Source organism: Pieris napi, chromosome 11 (assembly GCF_905475465.1).
Source record: "Pieris napi chromosome 11, ilPieNapi1.2, whole genome shotgun sequence".
Taxonomy (NCBI): domain Eukaryota; kingdom Metazoa; phylum Arthropoda; class Insecta; order Lepidoptera; family Pieridae; genus Pieris; species Pieris napi.
In genome coordinates this window covers 2,011,837-2,028,541 of record NC_062244.1, presented here as the reverse complement: position 1 = coordinate 2,028,541, position 16,705 = coordinate 2,011,837, and the positions used below count along the sequence as shown (strand labels likewise).

Sequence of the window (16,705 nt, the reverse complement as noted above, 5' to 3'; positions counted from 1 at the left end):
TAAAATTTAAAGCCTTTTTATTTCCATAACTTTAATTTCCATTAATTATGAAAACCTTCCTGTTTCTGAGATGAATTCAAAAAGCCAAAAAATTCGTCATAACATTCCAAAAAGCTATTTGGAGTTTTGGCACGTTTGGATAATATTTACGTAACTCTGACTAAATTACAAAAAATCTAAGACAAGGCCGCGTCGCTCATCATGCATTGTATGCTGTCGCTAAGTGCCATTCAATTATAGATTTCAGAACTCCCCGCTTTAACCAACGTCATTCTCAATCAAGACAAAATTCACACTCGTAATTGTTTTAAATTCCTATAAATAAATAGATTTTTAGTATTTTAATATTTTTAATACAAAACTTATGGGTGACATATTCCATAGGCCGTATCTCGCTCGTCACCATGTCTATAATGTCCTCAATACTTTATCCCCATTCTAAAAGGCCGGCGACGCACTCGCGAATTTACATGGCATTCCACGGCATATCACGTAACATCAGCTGAGCCTTCTGGGCCAGAAGGATAAAATGATAATGGGGATAAAGTATTGAGGACATTATAGACATGGCGACGAGCGAGATACGGCCTATGGAATATGGCACCCATGGACATTCGCTAGTGCGTTGACGGCCCTTTAAGAATTGGTACGCTCTTTTCGATATACTAATATAATGGGGATAGCGTATTGAGGCCATCATAGGCATGGTGTCTAGTGAGATGCGGACTATTGGAGGTGACGCTTGTCCAGATGCCTATTAGGCTGCCGCTTGAATCAACCGTTCGTCAATAGACTACATAACCAATTAAATATTATTTCAGAAATATATGTTTATGTGGATAAAAGAATGTTTTTTTTTCAAAGACAAGAAACTAGACACATCAGTGTCAATGTCAACTATCTACATTGTCAAACATCTATTACATTTCAATTCCACCTTTAAAAGAATTAGTTAATTTTAAAACCACAATTTTCATGATTAACGGAAGTCCTTAACTCAAAATACGGTCGCTGATAAACATTATATAATATATTATACAAATTATCTAATCGTTGATGATGCGTATCATCGTAATGACGACCCGTGACATCGTAATGACGTCAGAATCGTAATCAGACAATTGACTAATCATGCACAATCTATGGTTTGATGTATCGTGTACGTGTAATTAGAGTATTTATAAATTCAGTTTTAAATATAGAACGCGAAAACAAAATCATTAGATCTGTTATATATAATCTATGCTTCGATCTATACATTATGGTCTACGGAAGTGAACTTTAGTGTTGTTATACATATTTGATAAAAAAAAATTAAATATCGAACACGACAATATATTGTAAAATGTAATATTATTTCTACGTCTACTACAAAGACTACGTTAGGCGAAAAATCCAAGTATCTATTCAACAAATCAATAAATACTTCTAGTACTTTAAAAAAAAACTAAAAACGAAAAATAAAACATAAAAACCCAGCCAAAAGAAGTTCTTGCAAACTTTTTGCCTTATTCTTAGGAATTTCAGCCAAGGGTAAACTTGTACTGCCACTGAAAATAATAAAAATAAATCGTAAAAAAATGTCTTATAAAGATACTAAGTCTCAAGTGTATGTTTTGTCCTATTTACCCATCGATAAAGCAACACGGGAGTGATAGAGACAAAACTTAGAATAGATTGTTTGACAATATGGCCGATTTTTTTTAATTTACTGCTTCCGAAGTCTTTTATGCCGATTAATATAGACAATCGTAATTTTCATCTATCTAGTTTAATAATTCTGTATAAAACTATGCTTGATATATTTTCATAGAACAAATTAATTGAAAATAAATTAAAAAATAATAAACAAAAACAAATATCAAAAGAAAAAAACGTCTCCATAAATTATCGTCAACTGAGAACGCAAGGTTACTGAAGCCTTTGCGTAAAATCACGATTTAATTATGACTCAAACAATGGGAAAAATTACCGCGACATTTTCCGTCGCCCACGCACAAATCTCTATTTCTGTCTCGTTCTAAGACAATCGTGTCAATTATGTTAGCGAATTTCCAACAAGACGGTACTATTATAACGCGTTTTCATATTACGCGATTTCAGTCCCTCGTATAACACGAGTATTACTAATATAACGCAGGGATTTCACATGTTATATTTCTGTACACATGACATTAATATGATAATTTGAACGCACTTTTTTCCTTCATAATGAACGCGTTATATGGCTTCAAACCAACGCTTTATGCGAAGATACTCCTACAACGCGTTTCATATAACGCGGAACCAATCTGTCGTGTTATAGAAGGATTACTATACTCTTATCTGTATGTATACTGTATATATTACTAAATATAGTCTGCATTTCCCCCATTTATTCGGTTACAATGTTCTATAAACCTTTTCTCGATAAAAAGACATTTAAATGCAAATACATTTTTTTGTAGATGTTGATGTCTTCTATAAAACTGTAGTACATCACTTTGCTCTATTGTCAATAGTTTCCGCAGCGTACGCAATTAAGGAATTTTATCGGTATTTTTCACACCTTAGGTTATACTATCATAATTTCATACAAAACCGTAATTTGTTTTTAAATATTCTATAGCTTATGGGCTCTGTCATGTGTGTAAGAAGTCCTGTAGTTTTGGAGCCTAGCAAACAAACAATCAAATCTTTCCTCTTTATATTAGCGTATCTATTAAATAGATATTTTGGTAAAACAATTGAAGCGAATCGGGCGACGCCCTTTCATATCGCGCGAATAAGCCCATAATCCAGGATCCGATATTTTTCTACATCCACAATTTATCAGTGACCCTATTTTTTAATTTCCACTGATAAATTCCTAAATTATTTGTTTTGCAGCCTTCAGTGTTAAAAAAACATAAATTAATAACATTCATCGAAACATAATATGTTTACAAAAATCCTTAAAATAGCTGTTTTTGCAAAAAATAATAATATAAAAATATGAACGTGCGTACAGAGACAAGAGAACACTTTTTTGTGGTCTGTCTCTATATTTTGACGGCGACAATCAAATTAAAAAAAAACAAGCTACTCTATGGTGCAAAGTACTATCTTGGTTCTTTCTTAATATTAAATATAAACCTTTCGTTAATTTAACTGCCATTTCGTGAACTAATTAAAACCATAACAATCACGTGACTCAAGACGGCTAGTGATGTGACTAAACCTGTTATTTATGTGCCGCATAAACTTAAAAAACCGGTACAATATTTAAACGGTAATGTCTTACATCGTTAGCATTACAATGGAAATCAATACACTAAAGCGAATAGAAGAATCAAAGTATTAAAAAATCTCATTACCTTACTTCGCGCTTCTCAGCTTCTTCCTGAGAGAGGTCCTCTTCAACCGAATAATCCAGAATCGACTTCACACCAAATGAACGCAACCTGTCAATGGATACATAAATTATATTCTTGCTAAAGGTTAAGTGTAATTCTCTGATATCACACCACAGACACCAATAGATAGTGAGACGGTATGTCTAAGATGTCAAGAGACTTCAGTTTGTCCAAATCGGATTTGACATATGGAATTCATAAGTGACAGTTGACTGGTCACTTGCCTAAACATCTATGACACTAGAGTTGAAATGTGTCAGCTGCTGTACTTTGTAACTCGATATAGTTTGCCGGCAACGCATAAGCGAGGCTTTGACATTGATAGTGTCCATGGGCGGTGGGACTTAACATCAGGTGAGCCTCCTGCCCGTTTACCCCCCTTTTCTATAAAAATATAAGTCGAAATTGGCTGCAAATAATCTCGAAGGATGATATAATATACAGCTACATACAGTATCTATTTCCAAACAATGAACATGACAGATAATACAGTATCAAAAGATATAAACAAATCACGATGTGGATAATCTATTGTAAGTCTATTATCTCTTCAATAAGCTTATTAAAATAAACATGATTACGTTTCTAAATTTAAAATGCAAATGTAATGGCAACTGGGGCTACGGAAAAAAGACTTTTTTAAATTCCGACTAGTAAACACTATTAAACAACTTCATTCGACGTTCTACCTTTACCTTTGTACAAACATGATTATATTGTTCTTAAATATTAACAGAAATCATTTATATTATTATGTTTATTGAATAGTAAAAGAATCTACTTAGTTTCACAATAAATCATTATTAATTGAAAAACTCGACAGTTTTTTTTTTCACTTAATTTGGAAAATTGGGGCCAGGTGGCCTCCACTCCTTCGTTGCCCCGAGGCCTCCAGACCTCTAAATCCAGCCCTGTTCACCATGCATGCTATGCAAGCCGGTTATGGGCCCCTTATCCCTTTTATCACCTCCTACCGAACCAGACTTCACCATCCACGGTTGCCTTGTCATCATCTCCCGCAAATATAAAATATGAAAATGCTCCCAAACCTTTCGATTGTAGGTCGAATCTTGTTCTGGTCTTCGCCGGCGACAAACTGCCCGTAGAAGGTGGCCTTCATGATCATCTCGAACAACCGCTGACCAACGACTTGACGAAGACGTTTCATCAACTGGAAAATTAAACATTCCTTATTAAAAAGCATTGTCGGTGCCATAACTAATGGTCTAAGATCCGGCTGCAGGATTACTGCGCTCATCGGTTATTTAAAAATCTCATTTTTATGTATATTTATAATTAGGAGAATGTATATCTACCAAGTTGCCTATAAAAATTTGGACGCTAGTATTTTTAATGAAATTATTTTGAATTGATTTTTGGGAAAACATTTCGTTCACTTGTTATTTAATTAAAATATCGTCTACATCACGGCAATTTACATAAAGATTTAAAAAAATCACGGGTGCCGTTCATCACCTGGCCGCACTTCTTAGATAGCCAGGTGTAAACAGGTATGATTTCGATACATTTATACGTTCATAACGTACATTTATAAACCTTAGATTTCTGTATCTGGATTTCCTCCAATCAACCCCAGCATAGAAGAAAAATAAAAAAAGTGCGTAACTAAATAAAAAAAATTTATCACTAGTTAAGTTCGCGTTCGGTTGTTGTAGGAATGTTCAAATATATCCTTACGAAGATGAGTTGACTGTAATGTTTCTCGATTGAAGTTTGTACTCTAACCCCACTAAACAGGACGTGCGGAGTCGAATGCACTCACTCCTGAACTGATAGCTCTAACCGTTCCAGAGATAGCTTTCCCAAAACCTTGCTAATTACTTACTAATCACCACCTTATCAGTTACTATTTCCTGCACGAAATCCCCACTCATTATCTAATTACTTAATGACTCAGTACGAATGCATCGTTATCTACTTTCCTACATTCACTAACCCGATCTATGGCTCTAAAAGAAAAATAGAATAATATAATATAATAAACTAAATCTAACCTAACCTAACCTACGGGTCTAAGCAAACAACAATAAATATACCTACATTAACACCATTATCTATAATAAAATTAGATGTAAGGGTTACATATTTAAATAAAACATTTTTATTCCAGGTATTATTCTTTTATTTATATGTCCATTATATTTCTATACAAATTTACTAGCACCGTATCATTGTTCTCTGAGTCACACGTAAAATTTCTAAGGAAGTCTTCTAATCTCATCCCCCTGAACTTGTAATATATGTATACCAAACAGTACTCTCCGCACACCGCCGATAGGTAATCCTGAACCGTAAGGTTATTGTATCTCCACATGCAACAATTCCTCCTTAAAAATCCTTCTATTGCTTCAATAGGTTTACGTCCAAACGAATCAAAGTATTCCCCAACTCTTTCGACGTTTATATGAATAGCCACCCAATGAGACCCCGGCTGTGAATCAGGGTCAAGATTGCATATATAAGTGCTGGCACCTGAGCATACATCGGCAATCGATTTGAAGGATATACGTTGCTCTGGAGGCTGGGATGTATTCTACGAAGACTCATTTGCACTTCTAGTGTGTTCATACTTTAATACGCGTTTACTCCCCTACTCTTTCACTCTTTTACTGACTACATTTATTACTATCAATTCATATTTATACCAATGTATTTAAACACACATAATATGATCTCAACATAAGTAATGAGTCTCTTTGTAAAAAAAGTAATGAAGGTAAATAAAAACCATGTCATATTCGATTACATTATATTTTATTATTCTTAATATCATAATAATTACATAAGTGATTGCTTAACTACTATAATCCACACATACATTTCTGTTCTTATCTATTTCTATAATATTTGAAAACTCTGCGTAAACTACACAGTTAATTGTTTCAGTCAATGCGCTCTCGAATCTTACTTCCATTCTTACACTACCATGGCGTACAAGATTCCAATGCACATTAGAGTTAGCCGACAAGTCAGGTGTTAAATCAAAAGCTAGTAAACAGTATCCATTTGAATATTGTTCCCTCGATATTCCATTACCTTCGTTAAGAAAATGTATACCGGTGCCTGAGTACAGGGTGTGGTATGCGCTAGTAAATACATCGTTTGGAAATGATGGTTGTAACGATTTTGAAGGTATCTGTTGACCATCTATATATAGGCTAAATGAGCAAATACCAAAATTTTCAAAGTTGAAAGGATTTTTAACATAACTACCGTTGAATGCTGTATTATTCACAAAACCTATAATACATCTCTTAGGAACCTGTCCTATAATATACTTCAAAAGTAATGAAGGTTAATAAAAACCTGATAAGGTTATTCGTTTATATTTTCATATTCGTAAATATATTTTATTGTTCTTAATATTATAATAATTATACGTATATGTGGTTGCTAAACTACTAGATACACACGTTTCTGTTATTATCTATTTCAAAAATATTTAAAAAATGCAATGACTATTAAGATTGCAAAGGGTATTTAGAGTGCCCTTTGTATTTCTTATCCACATTTTACTGATAGGTATGGATACTTGTTCAAACATGCAGTCGAGTTGAATATCGTAACTAGATAATGATATCCATTACCAGTCTATATAACCCGATACTTGTAGAAAGATTTAGTATTGTGCTCTAAGTTCGACAAAAGTGAAGTGGTTGAAAGTTTGAAATAATAAACAACAATGGAGGTAAGTTATTTAAATTTTATAAATTTGGTTTCAGTAAATTCTTTAATAATTCCTATTTATTTTTTGAAACGCATTTTGATTTGTTTATGTTATATTTCAGTCTTCATACAACCTGAAAGATGTGGATAAATGTTTCAGACCATATAATTATTATAATTTATCTGATGATGAAGAAGAGGTTTTAAACATAACAGAAAATAAAAATAAGAAGACCAATCGTTTAGATGACTTTTTTCTTCAAGAACCTGACCGGAAGAAGAAAAAAACTAAACTTTCTTCAAGTGTTGGCCGTGCAGGGAAGGAGGGAAGCATTTCATATATATCGACTGATAAAGATGATGGAATGGACGCTGACATACTTGTTAAAATGGAATTATATAGTTTAAAAAAGTTGAAAGAAATCCCAGTGGCACAACATTGGAAAAATGCAGATATTCGTGTTAAATATTATATGAAAAACGATTCCAACATTGATGTTCAGATAAAGGATATTGTATACAACATAACAAAGGGGATATCCGAGGAAGATAGTGTAAAACGTTACAGTTTTAAAAATTAGTTTCATTTAGTTTCTTCATGCTTCAGATTTTAATACCATATGTTTATATAATTAAGTAATGTTTCAGTTTTCCATTAGTATAAATACTATGTTGCATTGTACAAAGTCAATCATTGTGCTTTTTGTTGAAGACCTTTGCGCATTAAGGTTAAAAGTGTGAGACAAAAAACAGTTGTGAAACAAATACATATATACAATGTCTCAAGAATGTGTTAGTGTTTTTTTTGATGAAATGGATCATGAATTTGAAAGCTTATCCATTGATACAATTGAACTTTTCAACGTTTGTGATGAAATAGAAAGAAATGATTTAAATCACCCATTTTATGATCAAAGAATGATGGTGCTATGTGATGAATTCGATGGGAAACTGTGAGTATATTTAATAATCATATTTTCTATATATATTTAATTTTTTTTTTTTTATTTCTCTATTCGCATTTCTAACAGTTAAATATAATAAAATTTTATTCGACAGGGTTGATCAAATGGGTCGTGGAACTAAAAGGAAAGCAGCTGTTGATATTAACTCTGCTGACATCAAAAGAATAAAATCTGGATCGAACATGGATCTTTCACGGTCTTCACAAGAGCAATCAACATCGAATGAAGGTAATAATTTTAACATGAAATTTTGCTGTATTTGTAATAGAAATGTTTCCAAAAAATATTTCGCTAATCATCTAAGGAGCAATGCACATAAAAATAATGTAAATAAAAAACAACATTCAATAAAACCCAATGTTAAGATAATTGAGACTGCGTTCGGTAATAGAATAATAACCTATAGAGTAACTTCAGAAAATCAAAATGATTTACAGTTTGAGACACCAGAGTTATTTCTTGCATCTGTCAAAGATACAATATTTACAATAATAAATAAATCTATAGAAGATCATACAATTTTAAAAATAAATTTCATTTTATATGGTGACTTTGTTCAGGAGACAAAAAACATTAACAACACTTTTGATTTCCAATCAATGAATTTTATTGTTTGTATTGGTGATGATTTAAATATATTTTATACAACTCTCACGAAATCTCTATTAAACTATATAAATTCATTCGAGAGAAAGGATAGTGGGTGGAGTCTGAAAAAAATTTTACATTTGGATATGAATTTAAATCAATTTAACCCTTTAAGAGGAAAATCCTTTATTGAGTTACCACATGATATAAAAATAAAAAAAGCTGTGATAAATGTTAAAAACACTGATGATGCCTGTTTTAAGTGGGCACTGTTATCTGCTTTATTTCCAATTCATAAAAATTCGGATAGAGTATCATCATACACCAAATACAGTCATAAATTAAAGTTCGGTAATATTAAATTTCCAGTCAAATTAAAGGATATACACAAAATTGAAAGTCTTAATAATATAAGCATTAATGTTTTTGGGTTAGAATATAATGAACAAAGAAAAAAGCATTGTATTGTTGGGCCATTGTATTTTACAAAGAATAAAATGCAGACTCATATAAATTTACTATATTTGACACAGGGTAAAATCGGTCATTATTGTTATATAAAAAATATGTCACGATTAATAAGTAGTCAAGTTTCGAAATCCAAGGAAGCTATATATCTATGTGACTTTTGTTTACAATATTTTTTAACATCTGAACGTTTAAATAACCATCAAAAAAATGATTGCAGACATATTTGTACACAAATACCAAGCGTAGATAAAAATAAAAAAAATTGGTGGGGCGATATTGTATCTGAAAATAAATTAAATTTTGATAAATTTCAACGTAAATTGATGTTACCTTTTGTTATATATGCGGATTTTGAGGCTTTTTTAAGTCCCTTAGCATCATGTTCAAACGATCCTTCAAAATCACATACAATAAATGTACAAAAACATAATGTGTATAGTTTTGGATACTACATTAAATGCTCATACGATGATAAATTGTCTAAATATGTAACATATACTGGTGAAAACTGTGCTTTAAAATTTATGGAAACCCTGAAAGATAATTTGACAACAATTGTTAAAAAAATTGGTTTCCAAAAAGTTGCTAATAAAATATCACCAATTCAGCAAGATATAGTTAGCAAATCTATTCATTGTTATATTTGTAATAAAATTTTGTGTGGGAATTCAATGATTTACCACGATTGGTTTACTGGGGAATTTGTTGGGGTCATACATAAAGTTTGTTCAGAAAAATTTAGAGTACCTTACACTATACCAGTCTTCTTGCACAATTTAAGCCATTATGATGCACATTTTATCGTACATGCCTTAAACTTTGATGAAGGTCAGGTAGAAGTTCTCCCACAAAACAAAGAAAAATACATATCATTTTCAAAGGTTCTTAAAATCAATAACAGTAATGTAACTTTACGTTTTGTGGATTCCCTAAAATTTTTACCCAGTAGCTTAGATACTTTAGCAAAAAATTTAACAAAAAATAATTTTAATGAATTATCAAAATGCTTTCCCAATTCAGAAGACTTTAAACGGCTGACTAAAAAAGGTGTATTTCCATATGAATTTATTAAAGATTTTGATACATTAAACTACAATCAACTTCCAGATCTTCCACACTTTTACAGTAGTCTCACAGATTCCATTATTTCTAATGAAGATTACAACCATGCCAAAGATGTTTGGAATCATTTCAATTGTAAAAATATGTTGGATTATTCAAATCTTTATTTAAAAACTGATGTTTTATTGTTAGCAGATATTTTTGAAAATTTTAGGCGTGTTTGCATTAAAACGTACGATTTAGACCCGGCTCATTACTATACAGCACCTGGATTAAGTTGGGATGCTATGTTAAAACATACTAAAACAGAGATTGAATTACTTTCTGATATAGATATGATTGCTTTTATTAAATCAGGAATTCGTGGTGGTGTTTCGCAATGTAGCACTCGCTATGCAAAAGCAAATAATGTTTACATGTCTGACTATAATGCGAAAGATAAAGAGTCATTCTTAATGTATTTCGATGCCAATAATCTATATGGTTGGGCAATGTCACAATATCTACCTACAGGTGGTTTTGAGTGGGTTAGTGCTGATACAGATTTTAATGTTAGTTGTTCATCAGATATAGGTTTTATCTTAGAAGTAGATCTGGAGTATCCGGTGGATTTACATGATAAACATTCAGATTTACCTCTTTGTCCAGAAAATATACCAGTTGGGGACGCTAAGGAAATTAGATTGATTCCAAACTTAAAAAATAAATCCAAATATATTATTCATTATCGAAATTTAATTCAATGTTTGAAAATGGGTTTAAAATTATTAAAAGTTTATAGAATATTAAAATTTAAGCAGAGTCCATGGTTAAAGAACTATATAGACCTTAATACACAATTAAGAACTCGAGCTAATTCTGATTTTGAGAAAGATTTCTATAAACTCATGAACAACGCAGTTTTTGGTAAGACTATGGAAAATATTGAGAAACGAGTTAACGTTAAACTGTTAACCCACTGGGAAAATAGGGGCAAAGTATTGGGGGCTGGGGATCTAATTGCTCAACCACATTTTCACAGTGTTTCAATATTTTCTGATAGTCTTGTTGCAATTCAATTAAACAAAATGAAATTAATTTATAATAAACCTATTTATCTCGGATTTTGTATATTAGATATATCTAAAACGCTGATGTATGATTTCCACTATAATTACATGAAAGAGAAATTTACTTCAAATCTGAAACTACTGTATACAGATACTGACAGTCTCATTTATCAAATATTTACTAGTAACTTTTATAATGATATAAAGCCAGACATTTGTACACATTTCGATACATCAGATTATAATCCAAATAATGTTTTTAATTTTCCTCAAGTAAATAAGAAAAAATTAGGTTATTTCAAAGATGAAAATTGTGGTAAAATCTTTACAGAATTTGTGGGTTTGCGATCAAAAATGTATGCATTACAGGTAGATGATAAAATTATTACTAAGGCGAAGGGTGTTAACAAATGTGTCACTAAAAAATTAACGTTGGATAATTATAAGTCATGTTTGTTTAATAAAAACGTACAGCATTGTAAAATGTATCGGTTTAGATCATTAAAACATACAATTTTTACACAGGAAATAAATAAGGTGTGTTTATCTTTTAATGACACAAAGCGGTACATTTTACCAAACAAAATCGATACGTTACCTATAGGTCATTACCAAATCAATAGTATGTAATTAAGTATTGTAAATATAACAAATTGTAAATTTTTATGTAAAATAAATTTGTTTTGTACATGTATAATGTATAAACGTGTACTGTACATTAATATTGTGATATAACACTTACATTTTTTGTATATTTCATATAAATAAATTGTTTTTAAAATATCAACTTAGTTTTATTCCTTTCCCTGAAGAAGACAGAAGTCAAAAATAATGATTCATTTTATTCATCCCTTTGCTGCCATCGTAGCAGGACCTAGTGGATGTGGAAAATCTAACTTTGTTGCAAATTTCATTAAGCATAAAAGTAGTATATGTAATGAGATTTTTTTAGAAATAACATGGTGTTATGATGAAATGCAGCCGCTATATAATATACCTGGAGTAAATTACCACATTTGATTATAATAGATGACTTAATGAGGGAATCTGATGGTCGAGTTGTTGATATATTTACAAAGGGTAGTCACCATAGAAATTTGAGTGTTTTTTACATAACCCAAAACTTATTTCATCAAGGAAGAGGACAGCGCGACATTTCACTTAATTCAAGTTATATTATTTATTTTAAAAATCCCCGTGACAAAACTCAAATACGATTTCTAGCTAGACAAGTTTCACCGGAAGACACGAAGTTTATTGAAGATTCATATACCGATGCTACTAAAGAAGCTCATGGTTATTTAATGATTGATTTGAAACAAAACACTGATGATGCTCGCCGCATAAAATCTAAAATATTTGAATCTAGTAATTTTTGTACAATATATGTTCCTATGAAAAGGTATAAGTATCTTTGTAATCAGCCACTCTAAGTCAGTAATGAACCATGTATCAACGAATAACAACGCATAAGGAATTGTTATCAGCTTTACATAAATTAAAACCCAAACATCGTAGGATATTACTGAAGTCTTGTAATAATCAAGAAATTAACTGTATATGTGAATGTATTCACAATTTTTTACAAGGAAAAGTACCTTTAAAAGAGAATACAAAAACAAAATTAAAAAAAATTAAAAATCTCTTACGTAATCTGATCAGTAAAGGAAAAAGTTTTGAATACAGGAAAAATATATTAATACAAAAAGGAGGGTCCTTTCTTCCCATAATTTTGGGTACAATTCTAAGTACCCTTGTAAGTTGTTTTAATAAATCACAATGAACACAAAAAAAATGCTTCTTGTTGAGCAAGACTTTATTGATAAACTTAAACATCAGAATGAAAATAAAGCAACACCGCAAAGTAGATTGGATTTAGAAATGGAAAAAATTATATCAAGTAAATTGGATGATCGCGAAAAATGGGCGCTTTATCTACAAATTTTACAAAGATACTTACATTACTCCATGGAAGAACGTCAACCTCAAGAAATAACAATAACTGAAAAGGTAATAAATGATAATACTAATGAAAACCGGAACATCAATAATATAACTACTAGTGAAAATGAAAAAATGCTAAATGTTAAACAACTCCCAACGGGTGAAGACATCGCATATGGGTTACAACCAAAAGAAATATTAAAATTAATTCCTAAAACTTATATGAGGAGGGGTGAATTATTGATGGATACAATAGTAAATAAAACAGATCAATTGCAATGGAATAAAAATGGAACAGTTTTCATTAGTGGACAAGAAATACCAGGGAGTAATATTATAGATTTAGTGAATGACATCTTACGACCCTCGAAGAGATCTGATCCAATCGGTTGGGAAATATTCGCCAAGTTTTTAAATGATATAAATACACCGCTAACATACATTGGTAATCTGAAAAGAATCAAATATATATCTGACCTTAATAGTAAAGATAAAACATTGATTCAAGAATCACAAACTGAGGTTTCCCCAACTCCAACACAATCTAAACACATCAATAAATTGAGAAACAAAAGTGATTGGGAGAAATGGACCCCGTATTAGAGTTACATCGCATCTATTATGATATTTCACATCCAGCTGGTTACAGCAGTGTCAATAAGTTAACAAAGGCAATGAATGGAAAAATCTCAAAAAGTGACGTTTCAAAATGGTTGCAGTCTCAAGAAACATATACATTACATAAACCGGTTATAAAAAAATTCCCACGTAATAAATATATTTTATCAAATATTAATGAATTGTGGCAAGCTGATTTAAGTGATTTAAGAACTTACATAGAATATAATGATGGATATAAATATATTTTGTGTGTTATTGACGCCTTTAGTAAGTATGCTTATGTTAGAGCAATGAAAAAGAAGGATTCATGCACAATAAAAACGTGTTTTACTAGCATCTTTGATGAAGCTAAAACTGTTCCTAGACATATTCAATCAGACAAGGGTACGGAATTTGTATCTAAGGATGTCCAAACTTATTTAAAACGTAAAAATATAAATTATTACACTACAAATAATCCAGATATAAAGGCAAGTATAGTAGAACGATTTCAGAGAACATTGAAAATGAAAATGTGGCGTTATTTTACACATAAGAATACTTATCGCTATATAGATATTTTACAAGATTTGGTTAGTTCTTATAATCACAGTGTGCACTCTAGTATCAAGATGAGACCATGTGATGTTAAAATGGAAAACATTATGGAAGTTTGGCGGAATTTATATTATGATGAAAAGACTTATATTTCAAGTTTAAACAAAGTACCTAAGTTTAACGTTGGTGACTATGTAAGAATTACAAAATACAAACATGTTTTTCAAAAAGGTTATGAAAGTAATTGGAGTAATGAAATTTTTATCATTACTTCGATTATAGATCGTTCCCCGTGGGTTGTATACACTTTAAACGACTTAGAAAATGAATCAATAACAGGAACTTTTTATGAAAAAGAATTACAAAAAATAACTTTTTCCCCCACTTCCGAATATAAAATTGATAAAATCATCAGATCACGTAAAAGCGGTATTAGAAAGGAAGTATTAGTTAAATGGAAAGGATATCCTAACAAATTTAATTCTTGGGTCTTACTGTCGAATATTAAAAATCTACAATGAAGGAAAGTTTCTATTTAACTTTACTCAGCAATAGTTCCACACAATATTTCCCGGGAAATATGACATCAAATTTTTCTACAAAACTACCTAAAGCCATTACATTAGAAGGAGAATGGATGGTAGGTATAGTTGAGTTTCAATATCCCTCTACTATGTTCTCCGTGCAAGAACATGAAAATATCATATACATAAGTAAAAAAACTACCATCAATAATGAAGAGACCACACTAATGTATAAGAACCATATACCAGCCACCAACTATGATAATATACAAAATATTCTTATTGCTTTAAATTCGAAAGAGAAAGTTAGTTTTCGTCAGGACACCGTGTCAAAGTTTGTCTCTGTTGCAGTAAAGGATCCATCAATAATTTCACTATCTCTATCACCTAATTTGAGCTTTCAACTTGGATTTGAGCCCGATACCAATTTAGTAAATCATAATATCGGTAAACGCCCTGCTAATCTACATTTGGGGTTACCATCACAATTATTTGTGTATTGCGATATTATAGAACCACAAATTGTTGGTGATGTCATGACACCCCTATTGAGAATTATACCCTTAGATCCTGCTAAATACATATATGGTTCAAATAAAATGCATATATTTTCACCACCACATTATTTACCGGTAATGAGAAGAGAATTTGATGTTATTGAGATAGATATAAGAACAACCACGGGAAATGCGGTACCATTTCAATACGGTACATCGTGTGTGAAACTTCATTTTAAAAAAATATAATCTATATTTCCTTTTTAAAATGTATACACCTCAAGAAACTTTTATATGTCCTTATGAACATTATTATTCGCAACAAGCTGGGTCTGGTATAAATGTAATCTACAAAGGAGCCTTACATCAACGTGGTCATGGTATCGGAAGTTTTCTTGGGGGGTTATTTCGAAGTGTGCTACCTTTACTCACTAGTGGTGCTAAGGTGATTGGAAAAGAAGCACTTAACAGCGGTATTGGGCTTTTGTCAGATGTTGTAGCTAGTCGTCCTATTAAAGAATCCATTAAAAATCGATTGAAAGAGGCTAGTTCTAACCTTAAACGCAAAGTTGATACCAAAATTGATAAACTTATGACTGGATCGGGTGTTAATAAGAGACGAAAATATTGTAATGAGCTCATTCGAGTTTCACCCCTCAAAGTGAAAGGCGCTTCAAAGAAAACAAGGAACAAAAATATTAATATTTCCAAGGATATATTTTCAAACTAATCATAATGTCATTTATTCATAATCATTCATGTGAGTGCGTTAAATCTGAATTGGATCTGTTTGCTCTTCCTTCCACACAAACAAGTATCGAATATGGACACTGGATACATTACAAACCAATTTCTTCATTAAGTGATGATGGACCTATCGAATTCCAAGTACCTGGTACAGGAGATGACTACATAGACCTTTCGCATACACTACTCCATCTCAAGGCTCAAATTAAAAATCAAGACGGTTCTGCAGTTAATGCAGCTAATGTAGTGGCACCAGTCAATAATTGGTTACATTCTTTATTTAACCAATTGGATGTTTACCTAAACCAAAAACTTGTGTCACCCCCAAATAATACTTATGCATATCGCGCTTTCATAGAAACTCTATTAAATTATTCATCATCCGCCAAACAATCACATTTGACATGTGGTTTGTGGTACGAGGATACAGCTGGTAAAATGAATGAAACTAATGAGGCAAACAAGGGCTTTTACAAAAGACAACTACTTTCAAAGGATGGAAAGGATGTTGAAATGATTGGGCATTTACATGGGGATATATTCAATCAAGATAAATTCCTCATGAACGGGGTCGAATTATCTATAAAATTAGTTAGATCGAGAGAAACATTTAACCTCATGTCACAGAATGCAGATAAT

The 16,705-nt window shown here is 31.4% G+C and overlaps 2 protein-coding genes across 4 annotated transcripts in view; one reads left to right on the top strand and one right to left on the bottom strand.

The window, feature by feature from the left end:
• LOC125053553 (proline dehydrogenase 1, mitochondrial) overlaps positions 1-16,705 on the bottom strand; it is a 48,773-nt gene that overhangs the window by 15,225 nt on the left and 16,843 nt on the right. For both annotated transcript variants that reach the window (XM_047654944.1, XM_047654945.1), the window contains exons 2-3: positions 4,424-4,545; positions 3,336-3,422 (exon numbers count right to left, since the gene is read on the bottom strand). In XM_047654944.1, coding sequence (XP_047510900.1) covers positions 3,336-3,422; positions 4,424-4,545 — 209 coding nt within the window. The remainder of the gene's footprint in view (positions 1-3,335; positions 3,423-4,423; positions 4,546-16,705) is intronic.
• LOC125053552 lies at positions 6,827-11,979 on the top strand. 2 transcript variants are annotated; one of them, XM_047654942.1, is made up of 3 exons: positions 6,827-7,083; positions 7,184-8,014; positions 8,121-11,979. In XM_047654942.1, exons 2-3 carry the CDS (start codon positions 7,839-7,841, stop codon positions 11,824-11,826), a joined length of 3,882 nt encoding a protein of 1,293 aa, XP_047510898.1. In that variant the 5' UTR covers positions 6,827-7,083; positions 7,184-7,838; the 3' UTR covers positions 11,827-11,979. The 2 variants fall into 2 exon arrangements, with proteins under 2 accessions (XP_047510898.1, XP_047510899.1); XM_047654943.1 differs by having other exon boundaries at positions 6,827-8,014.